We start from the raw sequence: 26,633 nt of genomic DNA, 5'->3' as shown, positions 1-26,633 counted from the left end.
ATTTTGTTTGTGAAGGGATTACACTCTCTCTTTTAATATGATTGTCAGGTCACTGTTGTGTCTAGGATGCTCTTCTGCCCGTGTGATCCTGCTCACCTCTAAGTAATCACCTGTCCATCAAACCACTAAGATGATGCCCCGATATGTATCACTTTAAATAAGGTTTTCACTGCCATTTTGTTTTCATCCATTTAACTTGTCATCATTTCTGTTATTTCTTCTGGATAACGTTTGTTTTTAGGGTTTCGACTCAATATTCTTTATCAGTAAGTAAATTCAAAGTCAATGAACGTATGCATTTGGCAGCAAGTTTATTTTACTTACAATTTTAAGGAAGTGATTAAATGTATATTTTCATATATAGTTTATATATATACTTTTTGTGAGTTGTAATTTTCATCACAAAATTCTCTCCAAGAAGAAAACAATTAGAAGTGAATCAGCATGAATTGATTGCATCAACTGAGACATAGAAAGTTGTGATAATGTGCCAGTTCTGTTTGGGTATGATTGGATATGGTTTACAGGGATAAAGTTTATGCCCTCCAGTCAAACTGGGTCTCTGTGCGCTCTAGCTTAGCTAATGAGAGAAAATAGAAAGGTGTCATGTTCGATTTAATGCAAAACGTAGGTGAGATTGCCTTAATACTGCTCCAAGGATGATCCCTTAAATGTTTAAATGAGAAAGAAAAACAGAGTGATAGGAAGGATATTAGGAAGAAGGGACAGGTAGAAGGGATGGAAAAAAGCAAGAGAAGATTGGAGGATGAGGGAAGACTTGGAAATATTTTAGGTGTGGTGAAGTGTACCATTCTCATCAAGGACAGAGCTCCTTTTAACGCTATAATGAGCCTGAGATTAGGGGCTGAGGGGGTTGTGCTGTGACTGACTGCTGACTTCATCTGTTGTGCTGTGACGCTAAATATAAACGAACTGTTGGGAAGCAAGACAGCAGGGAATCTTTTTTTATGTAATAAAAATAAAGATACACTTTTATGCTTGAAACACTTCATGGCTGCCTTGCTGATTTACAGATGATTGTCAGGCCACTAGGGTACATCCCTCAGGTATCCAGCGTTTCCATAGTTACCATGCACTTCTGTCCACCTAGGGGATTGTAATTAGGAGGTTTTAAAAATACTCTCCATACAACTGTGGGTAATGTGTGTTTGTGAATAACCTAAAATATATTAAACTAAATCATAATTTAACATGTTCATAAGCGATTTCCCACTTGAAAAACAGTATAAATAATGTTTTCATCACAATCTAAAAATGCAAAAAGGTTTCTGAGAGGGCTAAGTTTAGATATAGGTGGGTTAGAGGATTGAAAATATAATGAACTCAGTGTAAAAAAAACAATATAAGTGAATGGAAAGTCCCCACCATAATAGAAAAACAAATGTGTGTGTGTGTGTGTGTGTGTGTATTTATTGCTGAATCGAATACTCAGCAAAATTCATCTTCCAGCATAACCTGCAAAAAAATCCATAACACATTTTGCATTACTAATTCCATTTACTTTCAAAGAGAATGGAAGAGAGTCAGTGTCTTTTCTTTAGCACTGACCTGAATCTCCTTTCTACCCAGAATCCTCAGATCCAGGGAGTGTTTATGACTCGTGAAGCAACCTCTGACAAACACTTACGTGTACACACACACACTTGTATGCCATAAGCACACATTTATGAGAGCAGAAACACACGCACATACACTTACATCTCTCGAGAATACATAGTGACACAATTGTATTCTGAGGACACTTTTCATGAGGGAGTCATGATGGATGTGTAGTAGGGAAGTTTTGTTTCTGTTGCTCTCCTGTGAGTCACACACACACACACACATATAAAACACAAACACACTTACGCACAGAGTTTAATTACAATTTAGGTCAAACCTTGAACACAAAATAAATCATTTAAGTAAGTTTGATGTTTTCATTGAGTTTGGTTTATTAACAGTGTTGGGTAACTGGTTACTTAAAAATAGTAATCCACTACAAATTACTAATAATTTCTTTACAAATTGTAATCAGATTACTTTACAAATTACAACATTGAAAAAGTAATCACATTAATAATTACTTACACTCATACATTCAGCACCTAACACTTCTCCTTCACAATGACTCGTTACGGGGGCATAATTAATGTAGAGAAGAGGTTAATTCTTTAGCTGGCCGGCAGGCGCCACCACTGGTGGATCACGTTACCTGCCACCGGCAACTGGCAGATGGGGAGATGACAGTGACAGCTCACAAGACCTGGCAGTCCATACTGGTATGAAGCAGACACCTAGTGGCAGGTCAGGTGACCCGAATTACCATGATCAACAGCCCACCGCTACTGCGTATAAGAGCTCTGAACTATGCATTCTTCCTTCCACTCTCTACAAGGAATTACATTAATTTATTCTCATGGATCCATTCATGGAAGTCTTTTTAATGAATTTATTTGTCTTAAGAGCTGTCTAATGACAATGATCTCAACTGGTAAGACACATCAGCTCGCACTGGTCAGCAGCTATTGCGTTTAATAACCCTTACTTTTGCAATATTCCTTAAATTTTTACTCCCAAAGAATAATATCAATTTGTTCGTATGGATCTATTCTTATGCATTAAAGCTGTCAAATGACCATGATCCCAACTGACAGAAAATTTCCACTTATAGGCCTAGTTACTTCAACCCACCACGATTTGTGAAATATTCCTAATATTATCACTCATTCAAAATAATATCAGTTTGTTCGTTTGGATATTCTTATGCATTAAAGCTGTCTAATGACTGTGATCTAGACTGGTAGAAAATTGTTCATAATGGTTAGATGAACCAGCCGCTTTTGCATTTAATAACCCCAATTTTTGCAATATTTCTTCCATTATATTTCCGAGAATAACATAAATTAATTTATGACAGTGATCACAGCTTACAAGTGTCAGCATAAATGTGGGCTTACACAGTGCGATTTTCGGCTGTCGTGCGAGCTCCCGAACAATTTTTCTTGGAAATTGTTGGTGCTCGTGCGGTCACGGCTCACATCGAGTGAGAGGGATTACGAGCAGAGCAGAGCATTTTACGAGCAGCTCATAATTTTGAAAACTGTCTAAAAAATGTGGCTGCTGTCGGCTTGAATTCGAGAGGTGTGTGCAGTTGAAAGCCAAAAAAGAGGGGGGCCTGTGTAGCTCAGCGAGGATTGATGCTGACTACCACCCCTGGAGTCGCAAGTTCAAATCCAGGGCCTGCTGAGTGACTCCAGTCAGGTCTCCTAAGCAATTAAATCGGCACTGTTGCTAGGGAGGGTAGAGTCACATGGGGTAACCTCCTTGTGGCCACGATTAGGGGTTCTCGGTCTCAATGGTGCATGCACAGCGAGCCACATGATAAGATTCAACCGAGACTTGTCCTCTGCCACCCAGATTGAGGTGAGTAACCGCGCCACCATGAGGATCTAGCAAGGGAATTGGGTGTTCCAAAGTGGGAGAAAAGAGGATAAAATATATGAAATAAATAAAAAACAATGAAAAAAAAAAAAAAAGAAATATGATCAAATCATGCATGCAGTGAAACGGTCTTTATGACTGTTTACTCATTGTTTGCATGACAATCAATTTCTATATTTACATTGTGTTTAATTGAAAATATGATTTAGTCTACTAATTCTGCACATTGAAACATACATGTATGACTCCACAGTAAGATGTGCAGTATTATGTTCGCCTTTCAAATATTCCAGACATTGTAAAGTCATGGTCTTTTATCACAACTCGAAAACTTACAGAAATTGTGAATATATCATGAACACCTCTTAATGTCTAATCCATTACAGAAGGGAAATCAACAATTACAGTGAATAAACTCTAGACACATAAAAATGAAAATTCTGATATTATTTACTCACCCTCATTTCACTCTAACCACGCACAATTGTTCTTTTAAATCTTGTGAAACACAATTAAGGACCATGAAGTAGTACATACGTCTCTTATGTTCGAGAAACATAAGGAAATGTTAGTCATTATTATCTGATTTTGTTTTAGCTACCGCTCATTTTAACCTGGCTTATCACGTGACACGGTAAAACAAATGAAGTTTGAGCAGTTTCTTCACCTCCGCCTTCTTTTCCTAATATAGCATCGAGTGGCTGTACTTCCGCCTGTATGCAAATACTCGAACGCGATAATCCCCAACATGTTTATTTTTTTATTTTTTATGAGGTACAGCAGTTTTTCAATAAGATTTATGAAGAACAAAAATGCCCTTAAAACTAATGGATTTATTTGAAAGACTTGGAATTACCTTATTTTGGTTTATGAAGTATGTATTTTAGCTTTATTTTATTTTGTTGTTATATGTGCTCACTTTTGTCGAGATGTCTCGGTGCCTTATTTAAAGGGAAAGTTCCCCCCAAAATTTTAATTATGTCATCATTTACTCACCCTCATGCCAACCCAGGTGTGAATGTCTTTCTTCTTCAGAAACAATGTTTTTTAGAAGAATATCTGAGCTCTGTTGGCCCATTTAAGTGAATGCAAGTGCAAGTGAATGGTGAGCAGAAATCTGAAGGTTCAAAAAGCAGATAAAAGCAGCATAATTTTTTTTTTTTTTTTAACAACAAATCTCCACTTTCACTTACAGATCTTAATGTGAAACTAAGTATGCACCACATGTGACATAAATATTAATTTGTCATATTGGTTTTGAAGATATATATTTAACCACTGGAGTCACCATTCACCATTCACTTGCATTTAAAGGACCTACAGAGCTGAGATATTCTTCTAAAAATTTTAATTTAGGCTCAGCAGAAGAAAGAAAGTCATAAACATCTTGGATGAGGGAGAGCTAATGATGAGAGGATTGTAGTTTTTGGGTGAACCATCCCTTTAATATATTTAGTAAACATTTATTTTATTTTTTTAAATGAACATGATGTTAAAATTCCAGGACATTGACATTTTTTTCCAGGATACATAAAACAAGTCCTCTTGCTCACTTATGTTCATTTATCACTGGATAGTTGTCATATGCAGTGACTCATGACAACAGGGTAAAAACATTTTTAATGTCTCAGATGCACTTATCGGTACTCAGAAAGTGTGAATTTGGCAGACATTGGTTACATGTTTATTGAATCCATCATAATTTTTCCCAGATACTTTCCACACAGGTTTGGTCCAGCTTGGATTAAATTATTTTATATTGGCAAAATTATTCAGGGGTTGTTCCCTTTTCAGGCTCAAAAAGACATTTGTCTGAATTTACTAAGAATCCTGTAATATTCATCACACAATTTCCTTGGGCAGGAAATCCATACACCTACCATCAAAAAGTCATTTCAGCAAAATTCTTTCATTTTGTACCCCAAAGGAAATTCTTAAATGGTTAAAATAAAAATTGTTTTAATTTGATAAAGCCTTTTAGTGTCCTATATTGCTGGGTGTTTTAAAAAGAAAGAAAAAAACATCTGAACAAATTATAAACCCTTTAAGAAAGTCAGCAAGTTTCGCCAAAAGAAACATCAAAGAAATATATAAATAACCACTCAAGAATACCCTGAAGTTATAGAGGAAATATTTATTTGAACAACCAAATGCATGCCAGAAACACCGATTTTACACAACTGACAGCTCCCTTCTTCTCCCTTGTTGCACCAGCCTGCTTCAAAATTAAGTACATCTGGGGCAAGAAGTGGATGGGAGAGCCATCTAGTGGATATACCTCTGTATTGCCTTAAAATGACAATTTTGCCAAACAGTGTGGGGACAAATTGCATGTATGAAAAGACTATAGACCTATAATACATAAAAGAGGGTATGGATTAGATGGTGTAACCTTTGCAAATGGCAACAAAAACAAAAAAAAAATAAAATTCACATCTCGTACATTTTGTATGGCACAGAAATGACCTCTCACACAACACTGACAATATATGCACAATGGCAGAATTCACATGCAGTGTGTTCTTCGTGGTATCTAATCAGACCCACACATTTCTTAGGGAGATTCACAGCTAATCAATGGAGATGAATTATTATTTTTGTGTTAGCTTTGCACAATTAATGAATTAGTAATTAGAGAGACCTTGCTAAAGAGGCAGTGAGAGAGAGAGAGAGAGAGAGAGAGAGAGAGAGAGAGAGAGAGAGAGAGAGAGAGAGAGAGATGTTTAAGAAAGTATGAACGAAAGTAAGTTTGAGAAGAAAGAGAGTAAAGCAAAATTAAAACGGTTGAATTGAGCAACAAGAAACTTAGAAATAAAAATAAAAAAGTGAATAACAAATAATTGGTCCATCTATGGGTGTTGCGGCCTGTCGGCCAGACATGTTTGCAACTGAATAGAAAAAAATATTAATATCAAAAATAAATGCAACCCTTTGAACATGAACAATAACCAGCAATAAATAATCAAGTGGTGTTCAGCTGTATATATTTACATATACTCAGCATTCAGCCTAACATAGACTGATTTAACAAATTAATATGATGCAACCATATGAAATAGGAGTAATAATAATTTAGAAATACACTACAGACATTATGGAAATATCTTAAACACATCTTTAAAAAGATACTATGATTTGCACAAAGACGTTCTTTCATTTTTAATGCAACCAACATTAAGAACTATCATTTAGACTTCTGTAATCTTAAGATAGTTCAACTATGTAACTGGCTTGGAAGAGCTTATTCATTCATTTCATGCACATTGTATTTGAAAACTAAGTTTTGGCAGAAATGGTCACCACAGTTATTGACTTCTTAGTCAGGCCCACTTGATTATCTCAAACATAATTAATTACACTAACACCTAAGTCAAAACACTTCTGAGCATCATAGGTTAGACAACCTGTTACTAAGGCATGCCTTATTTTCACCTTTGACCAGTTGTATCCATATTTACTTAGCGTTGTTCTATATACAGTACAATGCTTGCTCCTTTAATGGCAATTTTACAGTCTTTACAAATTAGAGAAACTGGCCTCCAGTTTCCTTTGTGCTCCATTTGCTCCCAAGCAAGCAGTAGTTCATGCCATCTCATTTCCATCCATTGTCATATCAACAAATGATACAGAAAAATACATTTAAGTGAACAATGAACATCTCCTTTGATACCCAAAAGCAAATTTTTCCATTGGCACTATCCCATCTAATTGCAGAGCTTTTTTGGCAAACAATAGTCTCAGAATTGTCCTATTATCAAAGCAGGCTTGAAAAGATTTTGTAGATCGGCACACACTCCTTTGATATCCTTTGATGAAAGAACATCATGTATATGAAGTTGGATTTGTCTGTTTGGCTAGTGTAAATTTTCTTTGCTGTTACATCACAACAACAAAGTGAATGTGCTTTCCCTGGCAAACAAGTGAGATGAACAAGATTCCAGTTGAGTTCACCATTTTATACTGCAAGTCATCTGTCAAGATGTTCAGGCTTTGCTTTTTATTCTTTGCAGTTTTGTTTTGTGCTCGTTTGTATGTTTGTATATGAATGACTGATGAAGATGCTTGTATATTTGTTGACTGTGTGTGAATGTAATATTTATGCATATGTGAAATCAGTCAAAGTGTCTCTGTCACACACTGCGTGGTGGTCTTTGCTGTTCATGGGTCCTGCGGTTGCGCCCCCTCTTGTTCTCCTGGAGCTGATTCCACTTGGCTGTGTTAGAAAGTCCTCTCTGTGGGGTCTGGCTACCTCTCTTCCCCTGGTTTGGTTGTGCTCTATGGGTGTCTGAAGCAGTTTGGACCTTCTGTGCATTCTGGGTGATTATACTCTCTGGTTTGGTGTTATGGCCTTCAGTGCTTACGGTACTTGGTGGGATTTGACTCCTTTGTAGGCCAGCTGATTTTGATAGAATTTGATCGCTTGGGTTGTTTGGCACTTTGGGTGCGTTCTGGTTTCTCTGTGTCGGAATCTGTAAGCTCTGAGCTGTTGTTTGAGGAGTTTTCTCAGTTTTCCCACTTGTTCCGACATTAATTTTGGGAGCTTTCTTTCCTTTAGGCTTCCTCTCTCTCTTCCAAACTCGCTCACAGAACTCATCCACACTGTTGAGATCCGGGTGCTCCAGTAGACTCATGAAATCCCGGTACCAGAGTTTGTGTTTGGGGGTAGGTTCCTTATCGTTGGCCCCTGCCCTTAGCAGCAGCTCTCCCACACGCTGAGAGGGGATAACCTGCAGGTTAATGCGTCGCAGGGGCTGGATGAAGCCGTGCTCCACTGCATGGCAGTGAAAAACTCCAGAATCAGCTTGGGTTAGACTTCGGATCAGCAAACCTTGGCCCGTAAGACTTACCCTCTCATCAACTGTAATCTGACAGAAAGAGAGAAATTGATCAAATTAAGAGTGCAAAAATTTAAAATGATACATTAAACAGTGCTATTATAGTGTTTATAGTTTACATTTATTTATTTTTTCCTTTGGTCCATACAATTTTGTTCTTCAACATTCTTTTACTTAGTTTTAGTGTTTTCTAGTTTTAGTTTTTAAGTATATATGTTTATTTATTTATTTAAAGGTGCATGTGAATTGTAGACATGAATTTTAATTTTGCAATATATATAGGAAATCATGGCCACTCACATTAAATTGAATCCAGTCATATCAGTAACCTTATAAAAGCTGTTTTATTCTACATGGAGAGGGTCCGCACATGGGGGCTGCCATGTAAGAATCACATGATTAGCTGAATACTACTCGATTAATCTCACTAACCGTCCTGTTATTTGACACTTTCACTCATTGATTAAAGTAATCCTGACTGACAGTGTATAAAACATTTCTACATTGGCTTCTAAAACTGAAAACTATTGATTTAGTATTGACATTGGCCATCCAATGTTCTCATCAGTGGTGGCTGCTGGTCTTTCAAAGAGGGGAAGCTCATTTTCGGCCTACATTATAAACTTATTTACCCTATTTTTTGCACTAAATCAATCTTAGGTGTTGATCTGCCCTGCTGTTTAATTCTAATTTTTTCCTCGTAAGGAAGACTTTCAAATGGCTTCGCCAAAATCAGGTCGACAATATTAGCACCGTCTGCCATCGTGCGCAGTTTCACCCGTACAACGCTAGCCTAGCCTACTGTATGAATGAATGAACGAACGAGCGAACGAACGAACGCTCTAAAACAAAATATATTAAACTTGGTAAAACTGAAACAAGGAATGTGGTGTATAATTGTGTGAAATGTATTATGCAAATTGACTAGCAATTTCGCCAAACAAATATAAAGAAATAGGTTGCAGCAGTTTGTCTTTCGACTACACTTGAGAAATCCGCGATGGGACTGAGCGTGAAATAGCTTCAGTGACTTCTTATAGTACAGATTCGCTGTCAATCAAAAGAAGATGCAGTCTTTCGACAGATCCTCCAATCATCACGCGGAAGCCTGGAGTCGGGCCAGCCCACTCCTCATTCACCCCCAGAGACGCTGAGCGTCCGTGGGCGGGACATAATCGCAGCATTTATCCAATGACCGTCTATTTTCGGAGCACTGAAAAAACTGTTCAGAGCAGCCCCGTTGAAGTCAATGGACGCTCGGCTTCAACAGGGAAATGCACTGACGCTACGGGAATGTATGAGAAGTAAATCGAGTCAGCCGACCTGCTATATGTAATGTAGCTGATTCTGAACGAACTCATCTTCGAGATGAACGTGTTCTAACGCATTTTTAGTCAATAAATTGTTTACACAATAGTACATATTTGACCATTATTTTTTTGACATTATAGGGGAAGCTGAGCTTCCCTTGCAGTCTTAAAGAAATCCCCACTGGTTCTCATCTAGTGCAATTATTTATGTTTAAAGGAATGTTCCGGATTCAATACAAGTTAAGTTCAATCAACAGCATTTGTTGATTGAACAAACTCATTTGTGGAAAGGGACAGTCTATAAACCTTAATATATACAGAACATGTAAGTGCCTTATTATAACCATGCTTTTTCACCTTTTGTTTACTGTCAATTTATCTTAACTTATATTGAACCTGGAACATTCCTTTAATGAAGGCAGAGTGTGTAGGTTTCAAATTTTATAATTTACTGTGCATCAGAAACTAAAATAAATTGTGGTCATTTTTGTTTTTATTTTAGTTAGTTTTGGAGTCGTGTAAATGTATTTTAAGTTTCAGCATTTAAATTGAAGTTGTTCAAAATTTGTATCATGATTAAAGCTTTTGGCATGGAGAAACTGGTCCCAGGACAGAACGTAACCATTGAGGTCACATCTAAGGTGAAAGTATACACTAGAGCACAGTCAGAGGATTTTCTTACACAGCAGGAAGGCTGAAATTTGACCGTTATTAAATGAACATAATGACAGTCTGGGGTGAGGTGTTACTTTAGTGCTATTTTGGCCTGATCATATCTGAAACAGAAACACAGCTGGAGTATGTGTTTCTATAGGTGGATGGTTATTATGTCATATCCTGTTCAATAAAATCCTATAATTTACTAGTAATAACATGCCCCTTCTCCTTCATAAATGACAACACTTTATTTAATAGTAATTACTTCAAAGGTGAAGTGAAAAGTAAATTTTTATGTTACCCAGATTAAAAATGTTAATTCCGTATTCATAAATAACGATTGCAGCACTGGATAGTCTAGACTTTATAGAGAATAGGAGTAACATTTATATTAACTCAACACACAGTGTTAGATTATTAAAACTATTAAGCTGCCAATTTTAAGGAAATCGTATCTGGCACGTGAAGACTTTTGAAACTGAACAGAGCAGTTCTTTGCAATCCTGTTTCAGCATGAATTTTGAACTCAATGGCAATTCATCATTCAAGTGTAAGTCTTACAGAGCTGTGTTATACAGTCTGGTGCATGCATATGTATGTGTGTACCTCATGTTTACGTTCATCATTAGGTCTCTGTAGTTGCCAGTAGATCAGAGCTCTCTGAGACTTTGGGCTGCATTCCAGAAACATACTGCTGTTTTCTACACCATATACACTTCTCTCCTCCACACTGCTGTAACCCTCCAGATCATCTAATACAAACACACACCCAAGTTGTAATACTCACCACTAGCACCAAAATTGTGTGTGTGTTTACATGTATTTGTGTGTTTATTCTTACCATTGTGGTGCACATCTGAACACTGGGAGAGAGGATCTCCATTTCTGATGTCTTGACGTCTTGTTCTCCTGTTAAATATGAAAAGATTTTATTAGCTATCTGTGCTGTGATGTAGATCTTTTCATTTTATTCAGTAAATATCACTGTATATTCTAAAACCTTTGTCCATTTAGTGCCTTTTGCATCACTACTACATTCATACCACTAGAGTGCACTGTTCCTTTAATAATTTTTTTTATATTTCCCAACACACTTCAATGAATACCAGACATAATGTACCATCAGCACTTTATTATACCAAAAGTGTATGAATCTTGTATCACCCTGAAGGGATTTATTTAGCAATATTATTGACTGTGCATTATCCTGATTTATATATATAGAACAGTTAGTTCCGGTCCTCGAATCTGATTGGATGAGAGATGTTCCACGAGCACTCATGGTCTCACACCACATCTTCTATAGTGATCGACTCTTGCACACCGGCAACCACGAAATATGGAGAAATACCCCTGCTTGAATGGCTACTTTTCCACTGAAAAAGCTGATCTTCAGAAAGCTGGCAGCATCTCTGCTTCAGTGTAGCAACAGGTGATCACACACACTCCGTCTCTCTGCATCTCTCTCTCTCTCTCTCTCTCTCACACACACACACACACACACACACACACATCCATCCTTGTTTATCCAAAAACTTGTTCGAATCAGCACAAGCTGTGATACTATTTCTGAAGTGACTTTTTTGTATAACTAACGGAGGCTTGGATGCATAATTTGTTCTGAACCAGCAACGGCAGATTCTGATCCGTCACGTAAGCAAGTAGTTCCATGCGCAAATGTGTTTTTTATGACCGTACAAATTTTTTCCAATTTCTTTTTTTATTTACTTGGTCATTGAACTGTTGTATATAAGCAATATCACACGAGCAAGAGTGTGATATGGCCCTACATCAGCACTGTTGTGATTACCTACGACACTCGGTCTGCGGCCGAATCACAGCAGTGCTGATGTAGGGCCATATCGCACTCTTGCTCATGTAATATTGATTAAATATATATTACATGAAATATTGCTGTTCAAATTATTTTATCATGTGAGAGGTGGTGGTATGACATTAAACTAGCACAGCTATGTAGGAAATCAGTTGCCTAGGGCAACAGGCAATTGTACAGTTAAGGTTTAATTGACAGTAAAATGTTGCATTATGTCGCATCAGTATGCCAGAGAGTTGGGTAAATAGAAAGAAGAAAATATGTGAACACTTGCTTGTTTGTCCCCCATTTGTTGTTCAGAGGTGTGACTCAGGGAGATATTTCATATGGTCCATTATGGAATTCTACACCTCAGAGGCCTCAAATATCTTGCAATAACAGTTCTGCACTTCATTCTTGGCTGAAAGAGTCTTTTAGTCTCTATCAAAGCCTTGCGGATTTGTGCCACATTAAGACAGCAGCTTTACATCTTAAACGCTAACACAGGCCAGGGCCTGAACAAAGGCTAGCATTCTCATTCCTTCACAAATGCCTAAAAAAATCAGGTTTTGGTTTAACTTCAGTAGATCTTGGAGAATGAAAAGTGGAACAAAAAACCTGAGATTCTGTGTAAACCGAGTGTTTAAAATACCCTCTTCATCATTTTCCATGATTTGTCTTTCTTTCATACGTGCTGTGATGTAGATTATTAAACTTTGTCTAGGTTCAACGTAGGGCAAAACAACAGCCAAGCAAGGCCAGCACTTTTAGCCTTTCACAAACATAGTCAAAGACTTAGAAGATTTCCTGTACTGAACTGAGAAACATTCAGGATCTGATGTGAAGTTTGGCTGATGTCGAGTGGTTTATCTTCCTCTTAAATTTCCTCTCCTGCTATGTTCTTTGTGTCCTCACATTTCAGCGTGTCTCTCTGTACTCCATTCAGTGTTTTCTTACATGTTTTGCTCACACAAACACATTCCATGACTTTGGGTGTTTAGGCACATGCGGGAGGTGTGGTAAAATGTCTGTTTTGTAATTCAGGCACAGTGAAAATATTTGGAAATTGACTCAAGTAAAAGTTAAAGTAGCTCATGAGAAAACAACTTAAGTAAAAGTATTATAGTAACGGATATTAAATTTACTTAAGTATCAGAAGTACAAGTAAATTGCATAAATTATGGAACAGTTCATTAAACCTGTGGCAACTTATTTGATTGCTGGTGCTCATAATTTACTCACCCTCATGCCATCCCAAATGTGTATGACTTTCTTTCATCTGCAGAACACATACAAAGATTTTTAGAAAAATATTTCAGCTCTGTAGCTCAATTCAATGCAAGTGAATGGTGGCCAGATATTTTAAGCTACAAAAAGCACATTAAGGGAGCATAAAGTTATCCATACTGCTACAGTGGTTAAATCCATTCCCTCTGAAGCGATTCAGTTGGTTTTGGATGAGAACAAACCAAATTGTAACTCATTTTCACTGTATATCTTGCCAGTGCAATCTCAAGGCACGATCATGATTTCAAGCTTGATTTCACTTCTAGTGCTTGATGCATGCGCAGAGCCCTAGATGGCGCTATAGGAAGTGTAATTGAGCTTGAAATCCTGATAGCCAAGGAGACTGCTATTGTCAAGATTCATAGTTAAAAAAGGAGTTATATTTTAGTTTATTCTCACCCAAAACCAATTAGATCCATTCAGAAGACATTCGTGAAACCACTGGAGTCTTATGGATTACTCTTATGCTGCAGTTATGTGCTTTTTGGAGCTTCAAATGTCTGGTCACCATTCACATACATTGAATTGACTGACCTACATAATAGTGATATTTTTCTGAAAATCTTTTTTTTGTGTGTTCTGCAAAAGTCATAAACAGTTAAAACAACAGCATAGCAACAACCTGACAACCACCTAGAACACCCTGTCAACTGCAAAGCAATGTGCAAAAAACACAGAAAACAACTTAGCAACAGCATAGTAACAACCTGGCAACCACATACTGTAGCAATGCACCAAAACACACAGCAGAGATCACCTTGACAACTGCATAGCATGCCCTAGCAACCATCCAGAAAACCCTAGTAAGCACATACTGTAGCATAAATGTGCTACAAAGCAAATATAACACTTATCAACCACCAGAAAACTAGTTTTCTTCATAAAATATAAAATTTATAATTTTGGACATATTCATGAGCACTGGTAATTATTCATACATATTATGTCTTGTTTAAATGTCAAAGGTAAACGCATGTGATTGACTTTTATATGATCAGGTCTGCTGGAAAGCCGGGAGACTGATCGCACATAACGTCATTATTTAACAGCTTTCATAACGTTTAAGCCTAAACATATCAAATTACTTAGTAAAAAAAAAAACAAAACACATTATTTACAGTACAAGAGCAGTTTCTTGTCTTCCCCAGTGGAAACAGATGGCAGAACACGTAATCTGGCACGTGCTTAACTGCTTTTTGAATCTTTTTGTTCAGTTCAAAGGAATTAAATTTAAAAGATTCAACTCAAATGATTCTTTCAATGAATCACACATCACTATCACCGATCTCCATGAATTGTTACACATACAGCTATTGTTTTTTGGTGGTGTTCAGTTGCGAAATAACGAAAGGGTCTGGAGAAATTTATCGGAGTAAAAGTATACATTTTGAAATCATTGTACATTTTCAAAAAAAAACATAATTTTATGTGTATTTGTAATGCTTTCAATATAGCAAAGGGTGAATAAAAAAAACATTATTAGCATTTTTCATACTGTCCCAACTTTTTTGGTATTGGGTTTGTAGCAAAATAGCTGTAAACTTGTCTAATTATGGCTTCTGTTTATGCTTACCTTTTAGCAGTGGGGAAATATCTAGAGCACTCTGTCCCATCCCAGGCACAATATGGATCTCTTGCAAGACAGCACTCTGCACATGCCTTCCCGTACACCTCACAGCGATGAAGGGGCATCTGGGATATGCCTAAATCTGAACCCAGGTACAGCTGTTGCTGTTGACAGATGAAAAAATATGTAATTTAGGACACACTTTAATCTCAGTTAATGGCTGGTCAAATGGCGAATGGTAACATGCGTTCACTTGATTTTAAAAGCAAGCAGACATACTTGTTTAGTGGAGAGCTCCATGGCAGTAATGGGTGTTGCCTCCTAGATGAGGAAAACAGAGTTTAATAACATTTTAAGATCCAGGGATATTTATTTGAAGGTATACTGTAGAGATGAAGACAGATTAATGATGGGGCAATTAAACAATGTAGTATGGTAAAAATGATAGTTTTGGGATTTTGATTCACATAGCAAGTGGAAACACATAGCTCTCCATACCCTGAACACAGTCATCTCTTCCAGCACCACTTCTTCCAGATCATGCCAGCTTTCCCTAGGAATGGTCACCACCTTCAGAACGGTCCCTAAATCTGTACGAGAAGACATATTTTCAAAATTCATTCAAAGTTATACCCTGTTGATACCCAGTTTTGCCGGACACTAGTATAAGTTGTGTTTTGGTGTGCCCATCAGGCTTTTCAACAAGCTTAACCAGCAAGACAACTTTACCAGAAAGACCATGCATGCTGACAAGCATTTATTTGCTGTTAAACAACATGGTTATGCTTGTCTGCCAAACCAACACATAATAACATAATCAGTCCGGACTGGCATCACTCTTAAGAAACTTCTAATTTCTTATCACTGAAATAATGCTTGTTTTAATATTGAAGGCTTTTAAGACATTGTATTTCTGAAGTAAGATGTTTGGTTTTACTAGCCTGTGCCGATGAACATGACATCATACTGTCCATCCTCTGCTTCAACACGGTCCACCACCAGTTGAGTGAACTGGTATTCCACATTCGTGCGCACCACAATGGGCTTTCCCCCCATCGACTGCACTGGGTTATACATGGCTGGGTGCAGACGTGCAAATGTGATTACATCATCTGGCAGGTCTTTTGTGGAGTCAAAGCCTCCGAATGTTTTGCTGGGACACTACGGGAAGAGAGGGAGTAAAATAGACTATATAAACACACCTGTGACCACACATAAAGTTCTATTTATTAGAAATATTAATGCACCAAGTCTACATATCTCCATGCGTACATGTTACCTAACTAATAAACTATTACCTGGAGGAAGAATTGCTTATTGTGAATATTATTATTATGAATAAATGTAATAATTTACTATAATAACAATGTTATACTGTAGTATAACTATAACATTGTTGCTTTCTATAATAGCATTGATGTTATAATCACTAACACACAACCCTTTTGTGGCTTATTGCTTTATTTTAACACAGGTGTACAGAAATAAAGCTGTAGTTTGTCAAAAAAATTAACAGGTTTTGTTAATGCCAAATGTATTGGCCATTGTACTCACTGTGCCAGGACGGGGGTATGGCACTCTGCCCTGAAAGGGCACCCACTGGTAGTTTGGCCCATCCCTGTGGGCATATGGACCTAGAAATACCCTTCGAATGTCTGCCATACTATACATGCAGATAGCTGATCCACGGAAGATATTACTGGAAAAAATAAAATAATAATTGGGGGAAGGTTTAAAAACATTTCACAATAATGTGTAACTTTCCATAAATGCTTATTTTAAAGTGAACAATCCAATGTACTGGAGCATTTAAATTTAACTGTTCATATTATCACCAATTTAACCTCAGTAATCTGATGTATTTTTATGTGAAACAGGATATTAAACAGAAAATTAAAAATGTAGGTCTGGAATCGAATTTATCCATCAATAACTGAATAGATCTTGAAAAGTGTGCATTCTATACCAGAATAGAACAAGGTTGAAAGAGAGGGGCTGGAAAATAGAGTGCATGGAAGCATCAGTTGAAAAGGAAGGTTGTTTTTGAGGGGGAGTAAATTATTACATTTTCAAGGAAGATTTCAAAGACATTGTTTTGGAATAACGTGTACAGATGAATCCTACACAATAAGACTTGGAACATGTATGCAGAAAATAAATAGTGTAAATTCTGATTTCAAATTGGCTTTAATATTTGTGCATGTGTACAACTGATGTATACATTTGCATTTGTATTTCAGTGTGTGTGTGTGTGTGTGTGTATTCAGCCCATTGCATATGTAAAATGTTAATTAGTGAAAAGTTAAATTAACCACATTGCACAGGAACACACTTATTCTCTATTACACAGTCAGAGGCCCACACACACACACACACACACATACACACACACACACACACACACACACACACACACACACACACACACACACACACACACACACACACACACACACACACACACACACACAAAGAGACAGTGAGAGATAAAATACAGATTCATCACAGAAGTGCTCAGGCCTCATTAAGTGGCAATATTAAAAGCAAGTTCCTAGAATGCGCTTCTATTCATCTCTGAAATGGCGCACTTAGAAAACCAATTAAAGCAGTCTAATTCTTTAAAGCCCGTAATTGAATTTTCGAGTGTTGTGTTCCCTGCATACATTAGGAAATCAGTGAGGTGGGAATACACATATGGGATGTGCTCGGTTTGAACGGCCGCCGCTTTTTCTTCTCTCACTGTTTGACAGTGATAAATCATGATATGTTTATATTCTTCCTCATATCATGTTTACATGCATGCACACACACACACACACACACACCGTGCACTCATCCATCATCTTAAAAGTCTTGCTCTCTTTTGAAAATAGTTTATCTGCTTTTGTTACTGCTTTTGTTACATCCCCCACCCCACTGCTGGCAGGCCCAGAGGAGAGGCTGTCTGGAGACGAGGTTCATGTTACCACCACAATCATATTTCCTCTCAGCTTTGCTAAGCCAAAGCAGAATAGGGAAACAGGTAAGAGGGGTCACAGAGCAGGATGAGGAGGAATTTCCCATCCAGAGCACAGTGACATGAAGCGTCTGTCTGAGTCTAACCAGATTACTGGACTGAAAAGCTTCAAAAGGGCCAAAAATAACGCTTCGCTAAATCACTTCACATACTGAAGAGAAAGGAAGGCAGGACGAAAGAGGGGATGAAGGAAGGAAGTAAGGAAGAGGGAAAGAAGGAAGAAAGAAAGGAAATAAAAAATAGAGGAATGGAAGAAAGGCATGTAAAAATAGGGAAGGAAGGCAATATAAGAAAGGAAGTAAGGCAGGAAAAAAGAGGGAAAGAAGAAAGAAAAGAATGAAAGAAAGAAATGAGGAAAAATAGAGGAAAGGAAGAAATGCAGGAAAAAATAGGGAAGAAAGGAAGGCAATACAAGAAAGGACGAAAAGGTAGGAAAAAAGAGGGAAGGAAGGACAGAAGTAAGCAAAGAAAGGAAGAAATGCAGGAAAAAGAGGGTAGAATGGAAATAGAGGAAAGGAAGAAAAGGAGGAAAAAGAGGGGAGGAAGAAAGGCAGGAAAAAGAGGGAAGGAAACAAATAGAGGGAATGAAAAAAGAGAAGGAAGGAAGGAAGGAAAGAAATAGAGGGAAGGAAGAAAGCAAGGGACAAAATAGGGAAGGAAGGAATAAAGATAGAGGGGAAGAAGAAATGAAGAAACAAGGAAGGAAATAGAGGGAAGGAAGAAAGGCATGAAAGAAAATAGAAAAAGGAAGAAAGGCAGGAAAAAGGAGGAAAAAGAAATAGCGGGAAGGAAGAAAGTCCGGACAAAATAGGGAAGGAAGGAAAGAAAGAAATAAAGGGAAGGAAAAAAGAGTAAAGGAAGGAAGGAAAATAGAGGGAAAGAAGAAAAGCAGGCAGGAAGAAACGAAGGAAGGAAGGAAAGTAAAGAAGAAAATAAAGCACAGTTTTTAACAGCATTACCTGGATGTGGTAAACACAGCGTAGATCACTGGATTCTTTGGGTCTTTAGCACTCATTAGAAATACGTCCTCTGGAAATATATATAGATAAAAAAATAAAAATTATATATATATATATATATATATATATATATATATATATATATATATATAAATGGCAAAAATGTACAGCTATTAAGAAGCTACTCAACATCTGCAATAGGATTTATAATTGTTTTACACACTAACACACACACACACACACACACACACACACACACACACACATTACTTACGCAGCTCATCAAAATGTGTATCTATGCCATTAAGGCCGGGCACTGAACAGGTCAGCTTGGCTTTCAGGAAGGTCGTCCATTTGTTCACAAGACTCCTGTGTCCACCCATGTCATTCTGGAAACACAAATAATCAGAATCATCACATGCTCACTAAAATATACATTTTTATATAGTTACACAGCCTGGGGTCATGTCCAAAATCACCCAAATTATATGGATAGTGAGCATTTATATGTTTTTGTGTGTGTTGTTACCTTACACAGTTGTCCTATCCTGGAGATAGTAGCTTTGCCTGTATGTTCCCCGTCCATTGCATTCTCTTTGAAGAACAAGAAGATTTTGTCATCTTCAGGATTATCGCTCTCAGGGATCAGGTGTATTCCAACAAACCTGGGGTCTGGAACACACATACAGTACACAATGCATCACCATCTACATAGCAAATCTATAAATCCAAAATAAAAGTATTGTGGGCTGTTAAAAGATTTCAGAATGTTTGCACTTGTATAAATCCATCTCAGCTTTTACAAAATAAGCCAAGACATCAGTATTGGCCACGAGGGGATCACTCGTACTCAACCGTGACCACTCTCTCGCAGAAACGAAATGTAACACATACCCCACACATACGGGTGGCACACGCACACAGCTACATGCAGGGCCGCATTACAGCGCAATTGAGCTAACAGGATGTGAAGCATAAACAGCGGAACGAACAGCCGGAACGGACATTTACCACAGAGTCACTCTGTTGTGTATTCTGAGTGTGTGTGTATCCATAAAGACATCCATGAGAAAGTTCCACTCATACTTCAGATTAGGCTCATGTCATTCAATACACTTACTAATGCTAAAAGACCTCTTCATTTCGGCAATCTTAGATACTCCATGAAATCGCTTGATGATCACAGCTCTCTTTCCTGAATTGATGTTTTTTAAATTGAAACAGGAAGTTTTGGTGGGACAATCTGAACGAATGTTTGCTCTTTAGAGGCCGATGCTCTATGAAATGCAGATAGAACAATTCAGCCATTGGCTGTATTGTCTGAAGGTACCGAGAGGCCTGTGTCTCTATTGATAAGGGCTTGATAGAATATCCATGCGACTAATCCCCCAAATTACACTGGCTCTTTTGTGAGAGTGAGACAGCTTTCAGAGGGGCGAAATGGATGTAATGGCCGATGTATCCATGGCAACAGATGGTGAGAATTAAGGTGAGATGAGCATTTTCAAAAACACCTTTCCTCATGAATATATGGGGGTATTGATGGTGTCGGTGCTGACCCTGGAAACGATTGAAATGGGAGCCACTTGCAGGAACAGCTGAGAGCAGATTAACTACATGGGAAAACCCTGATATTGACCTTTTGTGTTCCATAAGTCCACAAAAATGCAGGCAGGATGTCGGAGGAAACTCTTAACACCCCTGCCAAGCTAATCTCTACTGCAGACACTTACAAAGAGGTTTTTTATTTCTTTCACACAAATAAATGCACATAAACACTTGTGTGCAATGATATACACTCATACACATGAAAAAGCCCATTAATTAGATTCCTTCCGATAGGAGGGAATCTATTGTAATTTACATTTATTTTACAAATAATTTCTTGCCAGACACTTCTTAAAGAAGTAACAAGAAGGTGCATATATTATACCAATATGATCGGAACAATATCTTTTTCATGGCCATGGGTTACGTTTGTTTTTTTATATATATATAAAATTAGGTTAAAAATACAAAATAACCCATTTTATTTTCAAGGTGGTAAATAGACACCAATCACTGAATATGCAGGCAATGAGGTCATGTGACTACAATATATCATACTAGTCGCTGAAATATTTATCGTTGAATAACAGTTTCATATGCTATTTTTAAGTAAATAACATCAGGCAGTGTATATACAATGTGTAGTAAGCAGTATGCTAGTATTCCATTCTAAACATAGCCTGAGTTTCAACATCATCTCAACTAACCAATCATTTGTCCTCTATAAAACTTTCTATCCCATCAGGGGAATCCTGGCTTACCATTTAGCCATCTAGAGTCATGCTGCTCGGTCCTGATTGGATGCTGTGACCCGAGTGTTCGGAAAATGGCAAAGTCTCGTCCCATAAAATCTGCTGACGTTCCAGAATATAGTTCCCCATCTGCCAAATAGATGAGAGTATTAGCCATCAAATGTTTAAACAGATCACAGCTCTATCACAGCTCAATCTAACAAATCAAAACCGATACACCAATTTCTCTCACTGACTCACCAAGCAAGAGGGATGAGGACTGCATCTTTGGATCATAGGGACTTTTCCCACGTCCATTCTCAAACTGGTTGACATCCAGCCTGAATATATTCTCCTGAAGAAAGAGATAGTAAAATAAACAACCACAGCAAGAAATGAATAGAATATGGAGTAACTAATAAGCAGGTCCATACAGAATCTGTGCGCACAGAACTCCGCAGAACCCCCAACATATTTCCGCAGAATTGGAACATCCATAATTTAAAATGGTCTACAAGCAGGGGCCGAAATGTACTTTTTAGCCCACCAGCCAAGGTGGTTGGTTGAAGAAAATATTACCATCAAGCCAGATTTCTTACCGGACCATTTTTTAAATATTTTTTTTTATTGCATTTTACAAGAGGATTTTACAAACACATGAGGGACAAATAAACAATCCTGTAAGCATGTTTAAAATAATTTTTATTAGTATTGTTATTAGTATAGTATTGCTTTTTTTTTTAAATTATATATCAGTTACTAAATTGCCAGATAGTCCATATATAATTATTTTTCAGATTATTTCCTTATTACAACAAAACAAAATTTTTATTTTAAATTACATGTTATCATATGAACAACCAGTAAGTAACTCTCATGAGTTTCCTGAGCCTTAAGTACACATAACATAGTAGCAGTTCTTGTTTATCTGGAGTGAGTTAATTCAGTCAGCTCCAACTGATTCTTTGATTCACTCATCGAGTCATTCATTTGGGAATTGGACAACACTGGTAGCACTTTAGTTGTTAATTCACTAAAAGGAACCAGATCAAAAGAACACTTTCTTTGGGAATCAGACTACACTGTCGAGTGTTATGAAATTCAAAAGAACCGGCACAAAATACTAATTTGGTTGGAATCTGTCAACCCTGGTAGAGCTTTATGTCTCTAGCTGAAGATCCACATGAAGTATTGAGGGTTGCTGCGGCACTTAATGATAGTACAGGAAACATTGTGAGTATTTTATTCTGGTTTTCTGTCCGCATCGCCAGAAGAATACACGTTCAAGAACCGCTAACGAATCTGAACGTCAAGAAAATTATTTGGTTCCTGTATGTGGCAGAGCATGTGGAAAATTAGCATTTTTTACAAATATATATATATATATATATATATATATATATATATATATATATATATATATTTGTAAAAAATGCTAATTTTCCACACTCATTCTTAACCTCTGTTAGAAATGCTTGGTTTTGGTGCTGGTTCTCCTACAAAATGGTCACTGTTATGATTGACTCTCTGCTCTTGACTGACCTGCTCTCCCTACTTGCCATCTCACTGCTTAGCCATGCTGGGCAGGCTACGAAAGTAATAAGGTAAAGTAGGTGTTTTGATGTGTTGATGTGCAGGCAGTCAGGCGCAAATATCTACCACAGTGTGACATCACAATGTGGAGGAAGTAGAGAACGAGTCGGTTTGGCAGCTTGGTTTCAACAAATGCTCTTTTTGAAGTGAGGAGGAAGTTTTGAGTTCTGAAACTTACAAACTTATGTTTTTATAGTAAAAGGGTCACTTATATGTCAAAAGATCTAGAAAAATGTGATTCATATTTTGGTGAATTTGATTTAAGCTTTCAGCTACCAATAATGTGTTATGTACAATCAGCTCAACCATGTTTAATTCCATTCAACAGAATTTCTAATATTTTTGTCGCATGGAAATTTAGGAATCTGGGCTTGCTGATGGGTGAAAAAATTTAGTTATGGAGGGCTTAATGCCTTAAAGACCTTTTTTAAAAGACACGTTGGCAACAAGTCTCTCATCAATAATAACACAGTGTGATTCTGAACAAAACAATTCATAAAATACTTCTTTCATTTCCATTTTAACAATTTGGCTCTCTAAGCTCATGCCAAAACCACACAGCTCTCAAGTTCTCTTCTCTTTTGTTAAAAAACACCCTGTGCACTGAGGCCATGATTAATCATTGTGAATCAAATCTGAAAAATGCTCTGACATTTTACTAGCATGGAAAGGCCATCTCATTTACCATAGTTAAGGCACTTGTAAATAACACACTCACTGCTTTGTGACGCTCTCATTTTGTACTTCACTGCTCTGAATATGTAAGCAGGGTTAACTTTAGCAGAAGATAGCGACCCTCAATTTCCTTTTCAATCCATTGAACGTATTCACACCAGTGTGTTAGTATTTTTTGTAAGATCGTGGAATTTGCCAAAGATAATTACATTTCCAATAATGGATATGAAAATTGTTGTACCTCTGCTCTTTTGCCCATCTCCAGATAAGCACAGATAGGATGGAAGGCTCCGGTGCCACACACGTATATGTGTGTCTGGTTATACGGCTGCAGCACACGAACATAGTTTGAGCAGTCTTTCTGAAAAAGGCATAACACAAAAACATCATCCAACCTTAAAATGTAAAACAAGTCTAGCAGAATATTTACTTTATATTTAAACATCAATCAAACATGAAACAAATAAATGCTTTGCTAATGATACTGTATTATAGACAGCATATTAGTCAATCTTTCCATCCAAGTCTATGGGATTTTAAAGGTTCACTCAGTAATTGTTTCCTCGTTAAAAAAGTTCAACTCCTAAAGACATGAATTATAATTATGCAATATATGCAGGAAATCATTACCCTTCATTCCACCCTTCACATTAAAATGAAGACACCAGTCATATCAGTAACCTTATAAAAGCATGTTATTCAACATTGAGAGGGTCCGCACATCGGGCTGCCATGTTAGAATCACATGACCAGCCGAATACTACTCGCTTAATCTCATTAACCATCCTGTTATTTGATACTTTCACTGAAAGTAACAATAACTGACTATAAATACTACATTTCTACAATGGCATCCAAACTGAAAACTATTGATTTTAAATTATGCTGCATCCAAGCCACTAGGTGTCAGTGTAATGCAGAGTTTACACTACACAATTTTAAGCCGATTTTCACTAGCCGACAGTTTTGTGGAAATCGGCGACAAAAGCCCGAAATCATAGGAAAATCAGAGCTCGCACCCATGAGCGACGATCGCAATGTATGAATTATCATAGACGCAATTTGAGAGAAGCACTGATGTTAAATATCTGGACCTGTCTGCGATTCAAAATCACGCAATGTCAAATATGATTTGACTGAATGCAACTGCAGCGTTGACCTGCAGCCAATGAGAGAGCAAGAAACGGGGCACGGGAAGCTTCAGTGGGAGGAGTCCTGAGGTACCTGCAAAAGAACATCAACTAGCATGGTTGCAGTATCAAGAAAGTCTAATTGGACCGAAGAAATGGAGGAAATATTAGTGGAACTAAGCAGGAGCACCAGTGCCTATTTGTTGTTTCATCTGAACTGTACCACAACCGGGTGGAGAAAGAGAAGAGAAGGAGATCTCTTCTTTTGGACAGTCAGTCAGATTTGTTAGTAGGAGGTACTTTTTCATATTATAACCAATAAAATATATGATGCCTTTAGGTGATTAAAAACATACACATCATATTCTGAAATGCATAACATATGATCATGCATTTGTTTTAATATCTCGTATCACTTCTCGCGTGTACTCTGTTGTGAAACTTAATTTGGAGTCGTCGGGATTCGGATTCGTCAATAGTGAAATGTTTTGTAATGTGTTCACCCCTGTCGCGGATTCGTCGTGTAATTTAAAAAATGCTACGACTTCCATGACAAGACAGACAGATGTGTAAAATGAACGGTACAACGATCCGACGTCTTTGAAGGTCGTGTAGTGTGTAGGAGGCATTAGTCCAAGATGACAAAGACAAAAGTATCTGAGTGGACATTCAAATCTGAATAAAAAAAGTCCACTCAGTTACTTTTGTCTATTGACACAAAGCTGCACAATTTGAGGTATTATTTCACATCATTCTGCAGTACTAAAAGTATTTTTGAAAACCCCTACCCCTAAGTATTCTTCAGAAATCGATTTCTCGAGTACACTTTCTGAGACAACCAGTAGAGTATAAAAAAATAATAATACACAAATATCGCAAATTGACTTTCCTTTGCATATTTGACAGAATTATAACACTGTAGTTGCCCTCTGACTCTCTCACCAAATCTCGCAGTTACAATTAAGTCCACTGGGGGTGCTGTGGATGAGAGAGGAGGAGATATAATGGTGTCTGTGCTTTAATGCAAAGCCAAGTGTGGCAATTCTATATTTTGATTCTAATTAATTTTAACCTATTCGTATCTGGGGTCTTGTTGGAGTCATGCAGAACAACGGATGATGTTTTGCTTTTATGGTGAAAAGAAAATGCCAAGTGGTATGAGAAACACGGAAGCTTATCAGACCAGTATGTTTGTATGTGCGTTGGGCAGAACGCATTTTACTTTCACCACTTGTTTATCTGAATAAGAATAAGAAAATGTGATAGCCTTTATGTATCCTGAAGAGTTTATATGTGTGCATTACCCAAATGTCATCAGTATTGGTTTCTATGTAAGCTCCGGGTGAGTCCGGGTCATGTATTTATTCGTTTTTATTAAAACATATTTCTAATGTTATTTTATTTTCTCAATGAAAGGCATAGTTTATGGAATTCTTATTTTTATCTTATTATCTTATTTTGAAACAGTTCTTGGTAACTTTGTTCTAAATTTCGCACACTTGTTATACTTTGCTATTATGTAATTTACATTTTAATTTACAAATAATGTATTATTATTATTATTTTTTTTTTTAACTCGACTACAAGATTATTTGAAAATGCCCATCCCTAATCATAATTTCTAATTTTAAAGGCACATTTTGGCTCTGTATAATATTTCAGATATGTTCCATTAATAATCCTTGATGACAGATTACACTGACCTTACATTACGAAAATACATCTAAAATGACACTAGATATGTATTGAATTGGTAAGCTACACATTTAAATTCTCTGTAACCCTAATATATGATATAGCATTAAAATGCCTTTAAGTTCTTGCTGTATGACTGATGACATTCCCACCTGTTTTACCATCTTAATATCCTGTCAGCCAACACTCATTAGTACTGTGCATGTGTGTGTGTGTGTATGTGTGTGGTTTTGATGAAAGATAAATGCATTGCATATGCCTCACTCCTGGGGCCGTCTAAGTGGCTTGGCGAGAGCTGATGAGTGAATTGTTTAATGTAAGTGAATGCTCTTTAGCTCCCTTTCATTTGTAAGATAAGTGAGGGTCAGGTTTA

General features: G+C 37.2%; 1 protein-coding gene across 1 annotated transcript in view; it reads right to left on the bottom strand.

Moving 5' to 3' along the window:
* Window positions 1-5,571: 5,571 nt before the first annotated feature.
* Window positions 5,572-26,633, bottom strand: part of LOC127637433 (semaphorin-3aa-like) — a 48,691-nt gene continuing 27,629 nt past the window's right edge. The window contains exons 4-17 of the mRNA XM_052118496.1: window positions 23,677-23,796; window positions 21,429-21,522; window positions 21,198-21,317; window positions 19,418-19,560; window positions 19,163-19,277; window positions 18,889-18,958; window positions 16,468-16,612; window positions 15,855-16,074; window positions 15,412-15,503; window positions 15,193-15,234; window positions 14,920-15,077; window positions 11,088-11,155; window positions 10,853-10,998; window positions 5,572-8,309 (exon numbers count right to left, since the gene is read on the bottom strand). Of these exons, the coding sequence (XP_051974456.1) occupies window positions 7,575-8,309; window positions 10,853-10,998; window positions 11,088-11,155; window positions 14,920-15,077; window positions 15,193-15,234; window positions 15,412-15,503; window positions 15,855-16,074; window positions 16,468-16,612; window positions 18,889-18,958; window positions 19,163-19,277; window positions 19,418-19,560; window positions 21,198-21,317; window positions 21,429-21,522; window positions 23,677-23,796 (2,268 nt within the window). The 3' untranslated portion in view covers window positions 5,572-7,574. The remainder of the gene's footprint in view (window positions 8,310-10,852; window positions 10,999-11,087; window positions 11,156-14,919; window positions 15,078-15,192; window positions 15,235-15,411; window positions 15,504-15,854; window positions 16,075-16,467; window positions 16,613-18,888; window positions 18,959-19,162; window positions 19,278-19,417; window positions 19,561-21,197; window positions 21,318-21,428; window positions 21,523-23,676; window positions 23,797-26,633) is intronic.

Source organism: Xyrauchen texanus, chromosome 45, assembly GCF_025860055.1.
Source record: "Xyrauchen texanus isolate HMW12.3.18 chromosome 45, RBS_HiC_50CHRs, whole genome shotgun sequence".
Taxonomy (NCBI): domain Eukaryota; kingdom Metazoa; phylum Chordata; class Actinopteri; order Cypriniformes; family Catostomidae; genus Xyrauchen; species Xyrauchen texanus.
Note: the sequence above shows the minus strand (reverse complement) of the source record. Positions and strands in the feature narration are given on the sequence as shown.